A 19,480-nucleotide genomic window follows, 5' to 3' on the forward strand; every position below is an offset into this window, starting at 1 on the left:
GCCAGACAGCCTTTTGGAGCATCAACATTTTTTTTAAGAAGTTTAACTGTAAAGAGAAGAGAGGCAGGTGGGTAGCTCGAGGGGAATAAGTCACATGAAAACTTATTTTAAATGGGTAACATAGGTGACACTTGTGGCTTTAAAAGTCACACTCCAACTGAGAAAGGTTGATACAAAGGAGAAAAAGGAAAATAGTGTAAGATCCCTGAAAAAACTGTAAGTCATTTAAGACTCCTTTGAAACATGGGCACCAAAGCTAGTCTAGTAGAGGATTTATCATCATTGAGAGGACAGTCCTATTACAGCAGAAAAGTAGGAGGAGAGGGTTCTGAAAGAATTCATTGAAATGATTCACTCATTTATTGATCCTTTTTTTTCCTGTAGCATCCAATCTGCCATTCATTGTCTCTATTGCAATTTTCAATTCAGTAAATTGCTTTTCATTTCCATGAAACTATTTTCAGAGTGCCTCTTTTTTAATTGACAGTCAGTCTGCAATTGTTTTATTCATTCAATGTCATCTCGTATCTTGGTGGGTAGTTTCTAATTTTGCGCTAATGAATACTGAGTCTCCCTCTTTTTAACTGCTGCATTAAGAAAAAGTCATCTTATTTTTCTCTGTTCATTTTTACACTTTATTTAGCCTAAGTATCTGAAATTGGCTTTGCTAGAAATTGTAATTAGTTCACTGTTGTTATCTTTCAGTCCCAGACAGAAAATTTTAGATTTCTTTCTTTTCTCTTCTTCCTTTTTTTTTTTTTTTTTAAAGGTCATTTATCTTTGGCAGTTTTAGAGATTTAGAAAATACATAGACTTGTAGGCAGAAGAAGATACGGCGCTGAGGGAAGTTTTAGTTTTGTTCTGTGACAGTCTTCCTTATCTTGTACGTTGTCTTTAAAAAGCCTACACATTTAGATTTTCATTATCTCATTTGCAAGTATACAGGATAGCACATGTAGGAGAATTGGAGTGTAAGTCTAGAAACCTAAGTCTTATTCTTAACCTTACTGCTGAACCAGCTTTGTAACCTTGGGCAAATTATTCTGTTTCTCTGCACCTTCTCATTTGTAAAATAGGTTTAGACAAGTCATTTCTGCATTTTGGCTCTGATTAATTACACACATTATCAAAATCAAATTTATAACTATAAATATGAGTAATTTTTTATTATTTTTATTTTTTAGAGACAGTGTCTTACTCTGTTGCCTAGGCTGGAGTGTAGTGGCACCATTATAGGTCACTGTAGCCTCAAATTCGTGGGCCCAGGCAGTCCTCCTTCCTTAGCCTCCTGAGTAGCTAGGACTACAGGCATTCACCACTATGCCCTGCTTATCTTTTTTAAAATTATTTTTTTCAGAGACAGGGTCACGCTGTGTTGCCCAGGCTGGTCTTGAACTGCCCTCAAGTGGTCCTCCCACCTCAGTCTCCCAAAGCACTGGAACTGCAGGCATGTGCCACTATGGTTCTAATCATTTTTAAAGCAACAATCAGTGGGAAATTTCAGCTCCAAATGGGAGAAAAATTTCCAAAGATTAGCCTTTTTTTTTTTTCCAGATTTGCTACAGTTTTGTTAATGTGCTTATTTCTCATTACCATGGATAACTTTGAGATGGCTGCCTTGGATTACAAACTAGAATTTATTACTATTTCACATAGCTTGGGAAATTAAGTGTAGTTTATGTAGCGTAAATTATCCTTTATAGAGATGTAGCTGCAAGGGTTATGCATTTCTTCTTTGAACCCCAGGTATGCAGTATATTGCTTAATACTCTATTGTTCAATAAATGTGCGTTCCAGAAGTCAGCTGACCATTTGTCCTTATCTTTGAGGACAAAGTCCATACATATGTAAGCATTAGTGAGCAATGTAGAATATAAAGATTTGGTAGCAGTAGAGAGTTTATGCTCTACATCTCCTGCAGATAATTTGAATATTGCCGTATTATACACTGTGGCCTGTGCTGTTTGTTAATGTTCCTTTTCCCCACCTTCCCCAGGGAGCTTGTAGTCTCTTACTATATATTTTTTTCTCTTTGGATTTCCCTTCAGCCTTTAGATTTCTTATCTCTAATGCAAGTCTACTCTAAATTTTTCTCCCAAATGTTTAAAACCAAACCTGTTATCTCAGTGGTCATCTAAGGTCCTCTAGTTACCAGCATCCACCCTTCTTGGAATGCCTGTTTAGCAGTGTTCTTTTGTTATATTAGTAAGAATCACTCCGGTATTATTTGCTAAGAGAATATAATTTTCTCCACATTGTATGTATCTATGTCCTTTGTTTATAGAGCCTGGAGGGGTTCTCTATTAGGCTCTGTGTCCCTAGGTAAATAGAAAAATATAATGTAGGGTTTTATTACTCAACTTTTTAAGGATTCTGCTCAAATTGTCGTTGAATAACTCTTGTTACTTTGGGGTAACATGTTGCTTAGGGATTTTAACAACAAAATATATAGAGCATTTAAAAAATTATTATTCACTATAATCCTGAGTGGATTAAACCAAATGACCAGGTTCAAGACTCTACTATGAGTTCAGCTTTGCTTAGTAAAAGGCAGCGGCTGAACATTAATTAATGACTTCTTGGCCCAGCCTTAGAATTTTTCAATTTAGAGATTAGTTTGGTTTTAAAAGGTACAGAATATTCACAAAATTTTCTGATTATGTCAAATATTAATTCAGTCTTATTTTTTGTCGTAGTACTTTGTTTTGAAAAGTTTAGATCAACCGATAATAGTAGTGCTGTGATGAGACTCAGCTTGTAGTCAAGAATAGATTTATGACTAGGTGAGAACTAAAATTTCTCTCAGAAACTAAAAACTTTCATGGACAAATTGAATCCCCTTGGGATTTACTGTTTATGGATATATGCCAATTTAATTATTGGACTAAATAAAATACTCTTTAGTAGTCCACTTATGAAGATGACTGTGTAAACATAGCATTTGCAAGTAAGTACTTTTTGGTATTATATTTATATAATCAGCTCTTGTATCCATGTAGCTTATAGTTGGCTGCTTCACCAGGACTCTACAAATTATTCAGAACCCAAGGAGGTAAGATTTTTATATTGCCTATTTTCAGTATGTAAAAGTCCAACCACAGAACTATTAATTTACCCTTGACTGTGTATTTACAGTTGCTATGGAACTAAACGTAAAATTTTATCAGATGGTTACTTGGTTTGTTACATTTTTATATTCTAATATACTGTATATATTTTTTAAAGTCTGGGGTTTGCTTTTAGAAAGTATATTCTATCTTTAAAGAATTAATCATTTGGTAGTTTCGTGTGTGTATCTGGAAAATAACTACTGTACTTCTTTATAAAAGTGAGAGTAAGTTCCCTGCTAGTTGAGGTTGGAATCTAGATGTGGCTGTGTATGTAGGAATTAGTAATTAAACAGTGTCTGCTTGCTGAGTGCCTCATTTTTGCCAGGCTCCGTATGGGTGCCTTGCAAGGCATTGCCTCATTTAAACCTTGCAGCAGCATTCAGAGGAAAGTATTAATATGCCCACTGTACAGATGAGGAAGTTGAGGAATGCTTTACTAGTAGATGTCAAGTGTCTTAAGCATAGTACCTCCCTCCTCAGCCTCCCTCCCTCATCCTAGTTAAGGGAATTGAGACACAGAGATAAGGCAATTTGCTGTTGACCTTCAACAGATGACTTAACCTCACTGTGGCTCAGTTTCTTCATGAGTAAAACAGGGTACCTATCTTTTAGGATTGGTGTGAAGATTAAAGAAGCTAATAGATACACAAAACTTTAGAACAGTGCTTGACTAGTAGTAATCTCTCCATCAATGTTAGATGTTGCTATTAAGCCTGTGACCACCGGTTATCTCATGAATTGTTCAGAGATAAAAATGTAGGCTATAGAAAAGAATAAGGAGGAAAGCCAGGCTCCTAATCTAATATAGAAGTGAATCTTAGTTAAGACAATCCTATGTGCTTTTAAAAGATTTCATGGTCTGCTTTTCTTTGGCTCTCAGTTTCTTTTTTTCTTTTTTTTTTTTTTTTTGACTTCTTAGTACAGGTAACTTTTGAAGGAATTCAGCTTACCTTAGATGAACCAAAGAAAAGCTAAAAGCAGAGATAATTTAGAAAAACTAAAGCAGATACTGTGTTCCTAAATTCCCTGTTACCGCTTCAAAGTCCGGGAAACACCAGTTGCAGATACAGCTGTATCCCATTGTGTTAGACCCTTTCCTGAAGCCATTCTCTTTTCTTTGTCTTCCCAGAGAGAAACTAGTCATTCAACAAAGATTGAACTTCTTCTGTGTGTTAGGCTGTGCTCCAAGTGCTAGGAAGACACCAGTGAATAAAACAAAAAGTCCCTGCTCTCATGGAGCTTACAGCCACTATTCTGAAGTTTGTCTGTATTCATCCTATCCTTGTTTTTATACTTTCACCAAATGTGTGTATAGAATTGTTTTGCTGTCTTGTTCAGCATATTGTCTTCTTTGGTTTTTTAGGAATAGCTGTGTTTATGTAATTAGATCTGTTTTTGATAAATTGTATTCTGTTATTTATTCATTCTACCTTCTAATGAGCAGTTAGGTTATTTCCAACACTGACTATTATGATTCTCCAAAAAGATCATTGAACAGGTCACCTTGGATGGATGGGTGGGAGAGTTTCTTCAAGACAGCATGTTTCATACTTTTTATTGTGACCACAGTAAGAATTATATACACCTCAGTTTAGTAAATACAAATATACACTTGGAAAAAGACTTCAAGAAACAGTATTTACTTACTTTTATCACCTGGGATGCACTCTATTTTGTTTTGTTCTGTTTTCTTGAGACATTGTTTCACTCTTGCTGCTCAGGCTGGAGTGCAATGGCATGATCTTGGCTCACTGCAACCTCCACCTGCCAGATTCAAACAGTTCTCCTGCCTCAGCCTCCTGAGTAATTGGGATTACAGGCGCCTGCCACCACACCCAGCTCATTTTTTGTATTAGTAGAGACAGGGTTTCACCGTGTTGGCCAGGCTGGTCTCGAACTCCTGACCTCAATTAATCCACCCACCTCAGCCTCCCAAAGTGCTGAGATTACAGGCGTGAGCCACAGTGCCTGGCCTATTTTATCTTTTTAAAATGCAGTTTACACACAACCCAGCTGATTGAGTTGTGTGTAACCCATACTGATTAAACTGATTTTATCACCCATGTTCATTATTTTTAAAACATTGTTTTGAGATCTACAATTAGAAGTGGAATTGCTGAGTATTTGCTTAAGTGTATCTTCAGCTTCTTCAGCTAGCTGTTGCCAGTTGCATTTCAGTGGTTGAACCAATTTAAACTCCTGTCAGCACTCTAGGGGAGTTCCTGTTTCTCCACATTCTGATCAACTCTTGATTTTGCCAGATGGATGAGAAATGGCATTTGTTTTAAATGTGCCTTCCCCTATTTACTAATGAAGTGTTTAAAGTGTCTTTTAAAGTATATCATGTAGAAGTTTAATGTAATGGTAATCAGAGCTGGCAGCAAGGAGAAAGTATTGTGATTGACTGCCTCCTCTGGCAGAAAAAATGGTGTAATAATCGCATAATGTCTATATTACTTATAATGTGCTAGACACTATACTTTGTGCACTGTATACATTATTTCATTTAATCCTCATAAGAATCTTGTAAGGTTAGTGCCTTCTTATATACTTTTTTTTCTTTTTGGAGATGGACTCTCGCTCTGTCGCCCAGGCTGTAGTGCAGTGATGCGATTTCAGCTTGGCTCACTGCAACTTCTGCCTCACAGGTTCAAGCCATTCTTCTGCCTCAGCCTCCCAAGTAGCTGGTATTACGGGCATGTGCCACCATGCCTGGCTAATTTTTATTTTTAGTAGAGACGGGGCTTCACCATATTGGCCAGGCTGGCCTAGAATTCCTGACTTCGTGATCTGCTCACCTCGGCCTCCCAAAGTGGTGGGATTACAGGCGTAAGCCACCACACCCAGCCACCTTCTTATATACATTTTATAGAGGAACAGATGGAGAAAGAGATTCATAAAGGTTCAGTAGTCACACTATTACTAAGTAGTAGAGCCAGAATTTAAACTCACGTTGGTCTGATTTTGTAACTTATTTTCTTTAGTACTTCATGCTATTGGTGAATTCTTAGAGGAAGAAAGTTTGTCATTACTATTCTCTTCTGTTGGTTTGTCTCTTAAATGTGTTTAAGTTTTTGGGTTTCACTCACATCTCTTTTTTTCTTACCTTTTCTCAAGATAGTGGGGTCTTTCCTCTGTAAAGCTTCACCTTGTTTCTAGTCTAGGATAGTGGTTTTGTAACCTAGGATAGTGGTCTTGATTACTGCAATTTTGGTTGATTATTTCTTGTTGGCCCTTAACGTGCCCGCATCTTCTGCCTTAGGCATTGCATCTAATCTTTTCCAGCAGTTTGCAGTCTTACTGTGTCTCAGAATCACATATGAAAATTTAAAAATCATAGATACCTAGGTTCCAACCCTGGCAATTCTGATTTGGAAATACTTATTTTTCTGTTGCACAGCCATGGTAGAGACCCATTTTCTTAGGGGTTAACAATGCTTTAGAGTCACACAGACTTAAAGCAGAGCCCTGATGCCGTTAAACTTATTAGTTGAGTGATCTTGGCCAAGTTATTTAATCTTGGCTAAGGTTCTTCATCTATAATTTGGAGATAATATTATTACCTGCCTTAGAGAGTTGTTGAAGAGATTAAATGAAGTAATGCTTGTAAAACACTTACCAGAGGGACTTAGACTACTTCTTAAACATTGCCTGCTAATAAGGTGTCATTATTACGTTATTTTTATCCAATCAAAATACTCACCTTTGCAATGTGTATCAACTTGATGTCAGAAAAATAATCTGATAAATATCACCGTAAAGGATGAATGATAGCTAGTTTTCATTACTTACGTTCCATTAGTTGAACTGTACTAGGAGGCAGAGGCAGATGGTTTTATTATGCCAATCAACCAGTCTTTTCTGCTTATGTATCAGTTTGGACCAACATGGAAAATGAAGGGGAAAACAAATGTTTTTCTTTCCTTCCTAGGAGGATTTTCTTCTTGCCCTTTTTCTCAAAGTTCCCTCTCTGAGCTGAGTATCATTAGCATCATCAATACCCTAGGCTCAAAGCTGCATAGTGATTTACCTAGATACTTTTCTCTGCCATTATTCCCTACTACCTAACTCCTCTTCACCTCCATTAAATTTCTGTTCGTCATGCTGTCCTTCTTTCGGATTGCCTTTAGTTCAGTTGTGACTTACTTGATTATTTGAACCCAGGTCTCTACATTTCTAAGCTATTGTTCAGGTAAGGGCCAAGGTAAATTCTGACCAGCTGTCTTTTTGCCTTGTGTGGGCCCATTCTAGACCAGGGAGTGTTAAATTTTGAGTATTGGGAAAGGATTCGATTAGCTGAGCCTTCAGGCTTGTCAGCAGGGCTGTCACTAGACCCTTTGATTTTCTTTATATACCTAATGGTCATAGAGTATAATAATAATGGTACATGTTATTACTATTTGATTAATAGATTACTAGTAGTAATTGTGTTATATATGTATATAGTATACTTTGTTATCTGTATATATAATTGCTTGCAACTTGAAATTTGAGGCTAGAGCTTTTATAGTAATTTAATAACTTACTTTATCAAAGACTGAAAAACCTCATGGAAAAGGTAGAATGTAAGCTAGACTTAAAAGCATAGGTGCACTTTTTTCTATAAATAGAAAGGATGAGGCAAGAGTTTCCAGTTAAGGAAACTGACATGAGCAAAGGCTTGAAGGAGCATGCAAATTTGGAGCATTGTGAGTAGATTATTTTTTAGGTTTTCAGAGTTCATGCAGTGACGATAAAACTAGGGAGTTTGGAATCAAGCTTGAAAATCCTTGAATGTTCAACCAAGATATTTGAATTAGTAGGTTTTTTGGGTATGTCATGAATTCGCTTGGCTTTTCTTGATTGATACATGTACAACTTAATCCTGAGCTTACACATGTTCATTGTATCTTTTTTTTTTTTTTTTTTTTTGAGACGGAGTCTCACGCTGTTGCCCAGGCTGGAGTGCAGTGGCGCGATCTTGGCTCACTGCAAGCTCCGCCTCCTGGGTTCACGCCATTCTCCTGCCTCAGCCTCCTGAGTAGCTAGGACTACAGGCGCCCGCCACCGCGCCCGGCTAATTTTTTGTATTTTTAGTAGAGACGGGGTTTCACTGTGGTCTCGATCTCCTGACCTTGTGATCCGCCCGCCTCGGCCTCCCAAAGTGCTGGGATTACAGGCTTGAGCCACCGCGCCCGGCATGTTCATTGTATCTTTAAACACTTGGCCTGGTTCGTTTAAGTTGATGGCCACTGCCAGGTCTCCTTTCTGCCTTCTCCCCTTTATCCCAGTGCTTTAGTTTTTTTCTGCCTTTTTGTCTGTTGTGCGCTGTGCTTCGTCAGGCTTTCCCCCAGTTCCTCCTTGTTAATCTCCAGATTCAAAGTTGGCAACACAATGAATGTCTGCTTAATACAAGAGTTTTGAATTCCTGCATATCTCTTTCACTTACTAAAAAGATTGTTTGGTACATATTTTGTTGATAAGACAGTTATTGACTTTTCTGTTTCTCTTCCTTTGCAGACCTAGAGGATCAAGACATAATGGGAGCATTTTTAGACAAGCCAAAGATGGAAAAGCATAATGCCCAGGGGCAGGGTAATGGGTTGCGATATGGGCTAAGCAGCATGCAAGGTTGGCGTGTTGAAATGGAGGATGCGCATACGGCTGTGATCGGTTTGCCAAGTGGACTTGAATCGTGGTCATTCTTTGCTGTGTATGATGGGCATGCTGGTTCTCAGGTTGCCAAATACTGCTGTGAGCATTTGTTAGATCACATCACCAATAACCAGGATTTTAAAGGGTCTGCAGGAGCACCTTCTGTGGAAAATGTAAAGAATGGAATCAGAACAGGTTTTCTGGAGATTGATGAACACATGAGAGTTATGTCAGAGAAGAAACATGGTGCAGATAGAAGTGGGTCAACAGCTGTAGGTGTCTTAATTTCTCCCCAACATACTTATTTCATTAACTGTGGAGACTCAAGAGGTTTACTTTGTAGGAACAGGAAAGTTCATTTCTTCACACAAGATCACAAACCAAGTAATCCGCTGGAAAAAGAACGAATTCAGAATGCAGGTGGCTCTGTAATGATTCAGCGTGTGAATGGCTCTCTGGCTGTATCAAGGGCCCTTGGGGATTTTGATTACAAATGTGTCCATGGAAAAGGTCCTACTGAGCAGCTTGTCTCACCAGAGCCTGAAGTCCATGATATTGAAAGATCTGAAGAAGATGATCAGTTCATTATCCTTGCATGTGATGGTATCTGGGATGTTATGGGAAATGAAGAGCTCTGTGATTTTGTAAGATCCAGACTTGAAGTCACTGATGACCTTGAGAAAGTTTGCAATGAAGTAGTCGACACCTGTTTGTATAAGGTAGCTAGACTTTTTTAAAAAACATAAAGTGATTTTATGTCGTATTAATCACTACCCTAGTATTTAATCATCTTAGAATCTGTAATTCTGAAAACTAAGTTTTTGGCACAATTGTAGGATACTGTAGGATACTGTTCACCAGTTATGAAAATATATCATAGGAACACTATGCAGAAATAAATTACCCAGTTACCATATCTGCAAGAGTTATAAGCTGAATGTTTAGTCTTACTACTTGAGCTTTGTAATAATGTGGAAGATTATCAAAGGTAAAAAGATTTTATCAGAATGCATGTTTTGAAAGAAAGAGGGTGGGGAGGGTTAGGCCTTAGTGTCTATAAATGAAAAGCATTTTAGAGTTTTAATATTTTGACCATGTGATATCTCAGTACATTTATGATATCCTAATACTTTGAAACTAAGGTTTAATGGGTCTGTAGCACTTAAAAGAGGAATGTAGTGATCATTAGATGTGATGTAATAGAAATAGCCTTGTACATGGAGTCAGAAGGATTTAATATGAGACTGTATGGTTTTAGGTAAGCTATTTAAACTCTGAATAATCAGTTTTTTTCATCATAAAAAGGGTAAGACATTATTATGTTGTCTGATGGGGTTGTCAGGAGGATCAAATAGGATAATATACATAGGTGAGCTAGCTCAGCCTCTTTATTTTACAAATGAGGAAGCTGAAGCCAGAGAAGGTTCTACAAACTTTAACGAGTCAGACAGACTTGAGACCAAAGCCTACCTCTATTACTTTTGTACTCCACATTCCTGGACAAATTGTTCAATCTCGCTCAGCTTTAAAATGGAGATAATAGCATCTTATAGGACTGTTGAGGAATTAATAAGCATATGTGTGTGTGTGTGTGTATACATATATATATAATGCCTAGTTTAGCATATAATACATGCTACACCCTTTCCTAGAGATATTATAAATGACTTGTACAAGGTTTTATACATTGGTAGCAGCATTAAGACTAGAAAATCAAGCCCTTGACTTGGGTTCAGTGTTTTTTCTGCCACACTCTGTTCTGTTTTGTCAATAATGCTTATTAACTTATTCTTTGATTTTTTTTAAAACAAATGTTGACTTTTAAAAATTCTTAGATATATTTGATACTCAAATATTTTAATTACAGCATTTGAATACTTAGATGTCTTTAAAAATGAATGTAGTTCCTAAAAATTGTCAGTTTTTAAAATTATACAAGTTAAAAGCTAGTTTATAAACCTTATGTGTAGTTTTACCTCTTATTTCATATTTCTACTTATGAAGCAAATGTATTAGCCCCACAATTTATAATTTATTTTAAATGTAATTTTATCAGGTACGTGTAACTGCAGGTCAAATCCTATTGTAAACAATGCCGCTAAAATTTTTTGTCATGTTGTATGGAATGAATGTGTGTGTACATGTATATTTGTGTTAGGTATCACTTCAAATTAAGTCACCAGTAAATGTTTACAAATAGTATTGTTTTATAGAATTATAAAAAATTATTATTACAGTGCGATTAACCTGTAATGTTTCTCTCCTGTCTTTTGGAGTATTGGTTATACTGTATTCTCTCTATACTGTTTGGGGGAGTGGGAGTCACTGCACACACACACGCGTGCGCGTGCACGCGCATATATATAATTTTTCCTCCCTAAAAGTAACATTTTCACTAGAACAAGTGTAGCTAATTGGCACAGCTGTAAAGGTTCTCAAGGCTTTGAAGAGCAAAAAGAAAACTCAGATTTCTCAAATTTTTTTCTTCCCAGGGAAGTCGAGACAACATGAGTGTGATTTTGATCTGTTTTCCAAATGCACCCAAAGTATCGCCAGAAGCAGTGAAGAAGGAGGCAGAGTTGGACAAGTACCTGGAATGCAGAGTAGAAGGTGGATCATTTAACAAAAAATAAGTAGCTTTATTAAAGAAAAATCTTCAACACAGTCAAACTTTAACATTTTAGCTTTTAGATTTTTATGTGTCTTTGACATCTAGTGTCTAGTGTACGAAAGTGGAAAAGGACATTTCTGTAGTAACTGTTAAGATGTATGCAGTTGTCCTATCACAGTTATATTAGTAATAACAACTAGCGTGGAAAGTAACTTACATTCTGTTCAGGATACTTTTGTTTTAAAAGGCTAAAATGTTTGTGCGCTCTAAAATTCTTAATTCACTGGCATGAGTAATTTTATGCCGGGAAAATCTGATTTGTGGTTTATTTAATTACAAAGAGATTGTGATGGTGATAATTTGAATACCATCTTTCTATGAAAAGCTGTGTATATTAATTTTTAATCTCCAGGGCCTTTTTTCTATAACTTGAAAATCACAGACTCATCATTAGCAACTTTATATACACAACTTTAAAAAATTTGCTTTAAACTGTTTCAGAGCTTCTTACCTAAGCCATAAACTGTCTCACCTAAACAAGATAGACCTCAATAAAAGACATAATATTTCTCCACCTGGCAGAAAAGTAACTGCCAAGTAAGATTAAGAAATAAGTTGGGCATTTCTGAAGTATATTTCTCATAATTCTGCAGAGACTTCCAGTTTATTGCATATATGCAGTAAGTGTATATATTATGCAGTTTCTCTAAGCAGAAAAACTTGACTTTGATAGTGTTAAAACATGAAAATGCTGGTGAGCTGGGGTAGAAAAAAAGTAAGAAAAAAATTAAATTAAAAAAATAGCGTTAAAATGCATTTTAGGTTCCTAATGTCGTTAATTTGCACATTAAAGACCTCTAATTGCATGCAAACATTGACCTGCCACACCTACATCCCACTGTGCCTGCATTATTAAAATTACTATTCACTTTAATTTTGTTTTTTCCCTTTTTACTGTTTGATACCAATCATAATCAGTCTGATACTAGAATCATGATTGGTTTTGTTCTTTAGTACTGTCTAGAGGTTACTATTTTGTTTTTATTGCCGTCCGCCACTTGAGAGTCATACATCTAGTATGTGTTTGTACTATTTAGTATTGCATTCATTGGACGTACTGTTCAACGAATTTGTCTCCTTACTGTTACCAAGGGTCTTGGAATTTTTATATTTTAAATTAATCATTCAGTATAAATTATAGGTATTATAGTAACATTTTAAAATATTTAGAATGCTACAATCATTGGTTCAAACTGTTGATTAGTGGAAAAGTATAAATTCGTAAGAATAATATGTATAGGGATAAGTTGATATTTAATGTATTGGCACTTTAACTTGGGCACACATGTTTTCTTATTGGTTGAAAGAAATAATAAGTATTTTAATATTTTTACTATGAAATGGGATCCAATTTTAGAAATGAATTGCTGCTTTTTTCTTTAGTGTGTACTCTTTAAGTTTTAGATGGAATTATGAAATATTCACTTCACGTAATTTTGTTACAATAATAAGTTTTATATTTCTTATCAAGCAAGAGTTGCCACCTGGACAGAATTTACATTGATACTCAATATTTTTGATATGTTAAAATGTTATTATACTTGTACCATTCAATTGGAGATTGTCATAAATTAAATATGGTATTTTTTACTCAGATTTGATGAGACTGCAACTAGAAATTAAATACTACATTAAAATTGCTGCTATTTTAAAACATAGAATGTAACTGTTTGTATTGTAAAAGTTGTTGTATGTCCTCAGTGAAAAATACTGCCTTCAGCTTCCAAAGCAGGCACCCGAATGCCTTTTTCTTTTCTCTCTCTCTTTCTTTAAATACATGCCTTCACTAGATTGCTGTGACCTACTAAACCTCATTTTATTTGCTTGGAACATTTTTGGCTTCTCTGTCCACAACATAGAAAAGGAAAGGCCTTCCAGCTCTCCTTTTCTGTTATTTGTTCCCTTCTAAATACTTGACTCTCTGGGGGTGTGAAAAGATTCAGCTCATAATTTATACTACTATTAATTTTGTGGTCCTTCTAAACCAATTTAAAATTATACTTTTATGTATATATTTTCAAAATCTTTGCTACTGACTACCTTAGCTTTAAAGTTGCTAATTTGGAGATGACTGATAGAATCCCTGAAACTTGGTGGAGGGGAGTGGAAAGGAGCAGAATGTGTTTGTGTATATGTATGTGAAACATGGATCTTCTATACATAAATATTCTTTAGAAGAAGCGTTCAGTCTTTACAATTCTAAGTAAAACGTATAGATAACAGAAATTAAAGGAATATTTCTTAAAAATTCATTTCTTTTTTTTGAAAGCAGACAGAAGCAAGGCTAGTATAGTATGAATGGTCAGGTAGTTTAAATGTGTTTTCCCACGTGGAATAGGAGATATTAACTGTTTTTAAAGCTTTACATTATTTTTTCACGAGAATTTGTTTTCCTGTAATTTTCTTCACAGTTAAAATATCCTAATTTATATTTTAACAAAAGAGATGTAAGATACATCAAGTATAGATGATTCAAGGTAATGTTTTTTAGACCTGAAACCATTATTGATTCAACTTATCATCAGTGTTTATTTCTATTGTATCTAGTTATCTATCCAAATAATTGTATTGGCTTAGTGGAGACTGTATGTTAAGTGTATTAGTTTTAGATTGTGAAATTGTGCAGTTTAGGTAAACATCAAATCCCTTTATTTTTGTACAGCAGATTTCCAGCATTAGAACCATGTAGAACAAATATACTAGATGTTAAAGATTACACAATAAAGGAACTTGGCAAACCAAATCTGAGATCCTTGCTTTTTGTTCAGATTTAAGACTGTTTTTTTTTTTTTAAGGCAAAAAAGTAATAGATGGTAAAAATTTGGCCTTTATTCTAAAAGGACAGTTTGAACCATTTAAAGAAATATTATGGGTAGCCATGTCTTCTTTAAAAATTTTGAGGCCTGATTGAAGGATGAATCTTTGTATGCATTGTTATTTTCAAAGGTATTTACAAATTGAGAAGCAGAATGATGATTTCTTGCCCCACTAATGACGAAGAAAATACCATTTCTTACTGTAAACATTGAAAAACAAAAACTCAACAAAACTTGAACATATAACTTACAAATAGTTTTGACTGGAATTTGCATGTGGAGTATGTGTGCTAAAACTGCAAGTGAAGACTTTTTATACTTAGAGGAATAGTTTTAGAGTTCTTTGTAAGGTTCTTTGTTCATAATTTTTTATATTCTGTGATGTGAATAACAGTATGCATCTGCACAACAGCACTACAGATCATATTGCTGTGCCCTTTTAATAACTGGATATTTTAAAATTCTTTTAAATGCAGTTGTATGGTTTATCACATGGTTCTCTTTTTAAGCATTGTGTAAGGAAATTTAGGCCTTTTCTATTCAAGGCTTTGTTCAAGTAATCAATGAAGGAAATGGTATTATATATCTATACAGTATATTGTTTAAAGATACTTTAGAGAAGAATTAAACTGAGACAGTGATGTTCAAGTACATAATCTGTGCATGCTATTTAAGTATCATTTTACAAATATAAATATATACATAAAGTAATTGAGTTAGTATATAATCTATAAATTCCCCTGTAATTAAGGGTTATTATTTTCAAATCTTGAAATTGTTTGTTTTTTAAAATTCCACGCAGTGTATTATATAGGGCAAAGTTCAGGAAACATGTTTCCAGTCTAAAGAGAGAAGTGATGTAAGAAGTAACTAGTTGACATCTTAAGAAAGGATATTCTCACTTGTGCACACATATCCTTGATTATATAATATGCTGATATAACATGAAATATTTTTTCATATTTTAGTTTTGAATTGAAGTTAATCTTATGTGTCATTTTTTGCATTTTTTGTCATAAATCTTCAAAGGTCAACCTTTTTTTTTTTTTTTTTTAAATGATACTAGATTAGAAATATCTCAGATGTGGTAAATGCCATCTTTAAAAAGCTAGGTTATCTTTGTTTCGGTTTTCTTTTTAATTAAATTTGGATAACACTTACAAAAAAAGTACTTCTGATTCCCAGAAATCATAAAGAAGCAGGGGGAAGGCGTCCCCGACTTAGTCCATGTGATGCGCACATTAGCGAGTGAGAACATCCCCAGCCTCCCACCAGGGGGTGAATTGGCAAGCAAGTAAGTTACATTCTGTACACTCTTACGCTTTATGTCAGTGTATGAAAATGTTAGGTATTCATTGATAAAATGTGTGTTTACCTAATTTCTGAACTGATGCATTTATCTGTGTTTTAACCTGTGATTTCAATTTTTTTTTAGTGTTAGACTATCTAGAGCTTGTTTAGACTTAGATATCAGTATCATTGTAACTAATTGCAGTGAGGGTTGTCTTTATTGGAAGTTTGGTTGGCATTGATTTCCTCATAGAGCATAAACGAGGTAATACACTGAAAGAATTTTGAAACTAAATTACATAGCACTACATTAAAAATTTAACAAAATTCTAAGTGTCATCATTAGTAGTAGTATAATTTGATTTGGTCAATCCCTGAGTAATTTAACACCCGAAAATTCCCTTTCCTCTTATGGACGATGTTTCTATGTCTGATTTTCCCAGTGTTTTTGGTTGTTGATTGCTGGTTAGTTGGTTTTAGGTGTCAGGGAAGAAGAATATATTTCTTGTCTTTTCCCTTTCCACTTCAGTTCATAGAATTGGACTACTGTGTGTTAAATATTAAGGTTACATCTTTACATAATAAAGTGGAAGATTCAAGCAGTTCCAAGGCTTCAAACATTTTTACCTCAAATATCCATATAATTGACTTACAAACATAAAACTTGCAAATACCTTTGTCTTGAATTTGGATATAGAGTAAATGTGCTAAAACTACAAGTGAAGACTTCTTGTACTTATAGTGAAGATACATTATTGACTAATTTTCTCGATTCTCTACCGTGTTTTGCAAGTGTGACCATGTTCTTTGTAATCACTAAATAGTGATTGTAGAACTTCCTGTTTGAAGCTTTTATTTCTTGGAAACTTTTTTCCCATATGGCTTTCTATGAAACGATCTATAAAATTGCATCAAATCAACTTTAGAAGTAGGGAGACTATAACTTGTAAATACACTACAGATTTTTAATAAAGTGTTACTCAAAACTAATTCCTAGACTTGTCATGGAAATGTCTTATTTCACATTTCAGTTTTAATAGAACTATTAAAAAGGGCATTAAGAAAAGTAGAAGCTTTATAAAGTATACTCTGATTCTTCAAAACTACAATGCAACTCTTACCTAGCTTATGTTAGTATTGTATCTTAAGAATGGCATTGCCATTGATGACTCATAACCATTTAAACCAGTTCAAATGGAGATAGACTATATGGACTTTTTTTTTTTTTAATCTGTAATTTTTAGCCTTCTATTAACTGGGTTGGTAGAGTGTTATAAGACGTTTTAGAGTGAACTCACCTCTACTTAACATAGGGGCCCAAATATCTTAAAGTGAGGCTCACTGTTGACAGCAAGAAATAGAACTAAAATAATTTCTGAGTATAAGATTATCTTAGAAATTTTAATAAACACCTGGCTATGAGTTATTAAGCAGTGTTTTGCTTTCTGAAGAATTAATTTTCTGCATTTTTTTACACTTAGGAGGAATGTTATTGAAGCCGTTTACAATAGACTGAATCCTTACAAAAATGATGACACTGTAAGTAGCATTTTAGCTCCCTCTGCTTTCCTTTCCCCTCCACTCTAAATGCATATCCTTCCTACCTGTTTTTGCAGAGCTGTTCACTGTACCCATTCTCTTACACACACCCCTGATTGATTGCTTTGAACTCTGCTTGCTCTGATCTCTCCTGCACCACAGTTCTAGTGATTGAGGACATAATCATGGTGAGTGGCCACCTCTCTCAAAAAAAGAAGAAAGTCCTTTTGAATTATTCTGGATTTTTTAAGTCTTTACAAGCAGTCAACTTCAGAAGGTTTGCCTCCACTAAATGGTTTTTTTTTTTTTCGAAGTTGGGACTATCTCTACTCAGAATCTTGTCTTATTCTGAGTTTTGTAAGCAGCTGCAGCAGAACTTCAGAATGTTTGTCTCCACTAAATAGTTTATATGGTTGGAATTACCTTTGTCAGGAATCCCGAAGTATACACTTCACTTAAATGTTACAGAATTGTTTGCATAAATAGATATTAGAATGCCATACTCTCCAGTTAAGTGTTCTATTGCAATTCTGTTGTATGATGTTTATAGAAAAGTGATAACTTAAAAATCATGTGGGCACAGCTCTGAAATATTTTATGTATTGCATTATGAAGCTTCTTCACATCTCATCTTACTTGAGTTCTTAATCTTTTCTGATGCAATAAAGGTTTGTAAAAGTGGTATTCTAAAACTGTATTGGATTTCATTAAAGAAGAAATTCTTTTTAATATATTTATTGATTTAGTAATAATAAATTTGGTCAGCCTCACCATAAAACCATATTTCAAATATTTTCCAAAAACAAAACAAAGGATTAACAATTATTTGAACAGATTAAACATTGATATTTCATATATACACATATATACTTATATACTTTAAAAAACATTTATTTTCTAAAAGTCATCTTTACAGAACATTATCTTTCTCCATTATCTAGAAAGTATGGTGTATTTTGGCACTGCTAAATTTTAACATTGTTCTTGTTTTGCTTCCTTTTATAAAGGACTCTACATCAACAGATGATATGTGGTAAAACTGCTCATCTAGTCATGGAGTTTACCTTCACCTCCAAAGGAGAGTACAGCTCAACTTTGTTGAACCTTTTAACATCCATCCTCAACTTTAAGGAAGGGGATATGACATGGGTGAGAATGATTACATCAGAGAACTTCAGCAATACAACAGCTAGCCCAGAACTGATTTTTTTTTTTTGTAAATTTGAGACTTATGTAAACGTGATTTCAAACCATAATTCATGTTGTAAATCAGACTCCAGCAATTTTTGTTGTATGATTTTGTTTTTTTGTAAAGTGTAATTGTCCTTGTACAAAATGCTCATATTTAATTATGAACTGCTTTAAATCACTATCAAAGTTACAAGAAATGTTTGGCTTATTGTGTGATGCAACAGATATATAGCCGTTTCAAGTCATGTTGTGTTTGGACTTGGGGTTGGAACAGGGAGAGCAGCAGCCATGTCAGCTAGACGTTCAAATGTGCAGATGATTATGGAAAATAATCTCAAAATCTTACAAAGCTGAACATCCAAGGAGTTATTGAAAACTATCTTAAATGTTCTTGGTAGGGGAGTTGGCATTGTTGATAAAGCCAGTCCCTTCATTTAACTGTCTTTCAGGATGTTCCTTCGTTGTTTCCATGAGTATTGCAGGTAATAATACAGTGTATTCATAAGAATCTCAATCTTGGGGCTAAATGCCTTGTTTCTTTGCACCTCTTTTACAAGTCCTTACATTTAATTACTAATTGATAAGCAGCAGCTTCCTACATATAGTAGGAAACTGCCACATTTTTACTATCATGATTGGCTGGGCCTGCTGCTGTTCCTAGTAAGATATTCTGAATTCCATTTTATCAATAAAGCTTGATTTAACAAACAAGAAATTTAATCATGTATGTGTAATTCCTCTTTTACCCCGGCCTTTTAAAACACTGTGCCATTGTAATGAGACGTTTCTCATAGGGAAAGATGTTAGTCTCTTTTAATTGGACAACACTGTTACTCAAGGCATAGATGAAAGTGTTTCCTTCCATTAGAAAGACTAAAAGATTTAATTATTGGTTGTACCTTAATCTATTTTTTATATAGTTTCTTTCAGGCTGCTTATTTTTCATTAAGATGTGTATCAGCTTGGATTTGCCTCAGTTTAATTAAAATAATTGTCCAAGTTTGACAATCTGACACTCTATGGTAGGGGTGTGTGTGTGTGTTTGTGTGTGTTTGCCCGTGATTTTTAATTGGCCCATGTCTTTAGAATCCAAGTGGTTAAGATGTATTTGTGATTTGAAATATAGCATGTTGATAATATTTAGCCGTTGGCCTTTACAAATAACTTTCAAAGCTTAAGGAATTGTAGATGTAAAAATAACCTAATTTAATTTAGGCTTAAATTCCTCT

The 19,480-nt window shown here is 34.7% G+C and overlaps 1 protein-coding gene across 7 annotated transcripts in view; it reads left to right on the top strand.

Moving 5' to 3' along the window:
- PPM1A (protein phosphatase, Mg2+/Mn2+ dependent 1A) overlaps positions 1-18,966 on the top strand; it is a 43,487-nt gene extending 24,521 nt beyond the window's left edge. For 5 of the 7 annotated variants that reach the window (XM_045396512.3, XM_045396511.3, XM_073997479.1 and 2 more), the window contains 5 exons: positions 8,610-9,463; positions 11,237-11,354; positions 15,417-15,525; positions 17,003-17,060; positions 18,068-18,966. In XM_045396512.3, coding sequence (XP_045252447.1) covers positions 8,630-9,463; positions 11,237-11,354; positions 15,417-15,525; positions 17,003-17,060; positions 18,068-18,097 — 1,149 coding nt within the window. In that variant the 5' untranslated portion in view covers positions 8,610-8,629 and the 3' untranslated portion in view covers positions 18,098-18,966. Of the gene's footprint in view, positions 1-2,999; positions 3,053-8,609; positions 9,464-11,236; positions 11,355-15,416; positions 15,526-17,002; positions 17,061-18,067 lie in introns of all 7 variants that reach the window. The other 2 variants (XM_065548873.2, XM_045396514.3) reach the window with 1 other exon arrangement.
- Positions 18,967-19,480: the final 514 nt, after the last annotated feature.

Source organism: Macaca fascicularis, chromosome 7, assembly GCF_037993035.2.
Source record: "Macaca fascicularis isolate 582-1 chromosome 7, T2T-MFA8v1.1".
In the NCBI taxonomy this organism is placed as follows: Eukaryota; Metazoa; Chordata; class Mammalia; order Primates; family Cercopithecidae; genus Macaca; species Macaca fascicularis.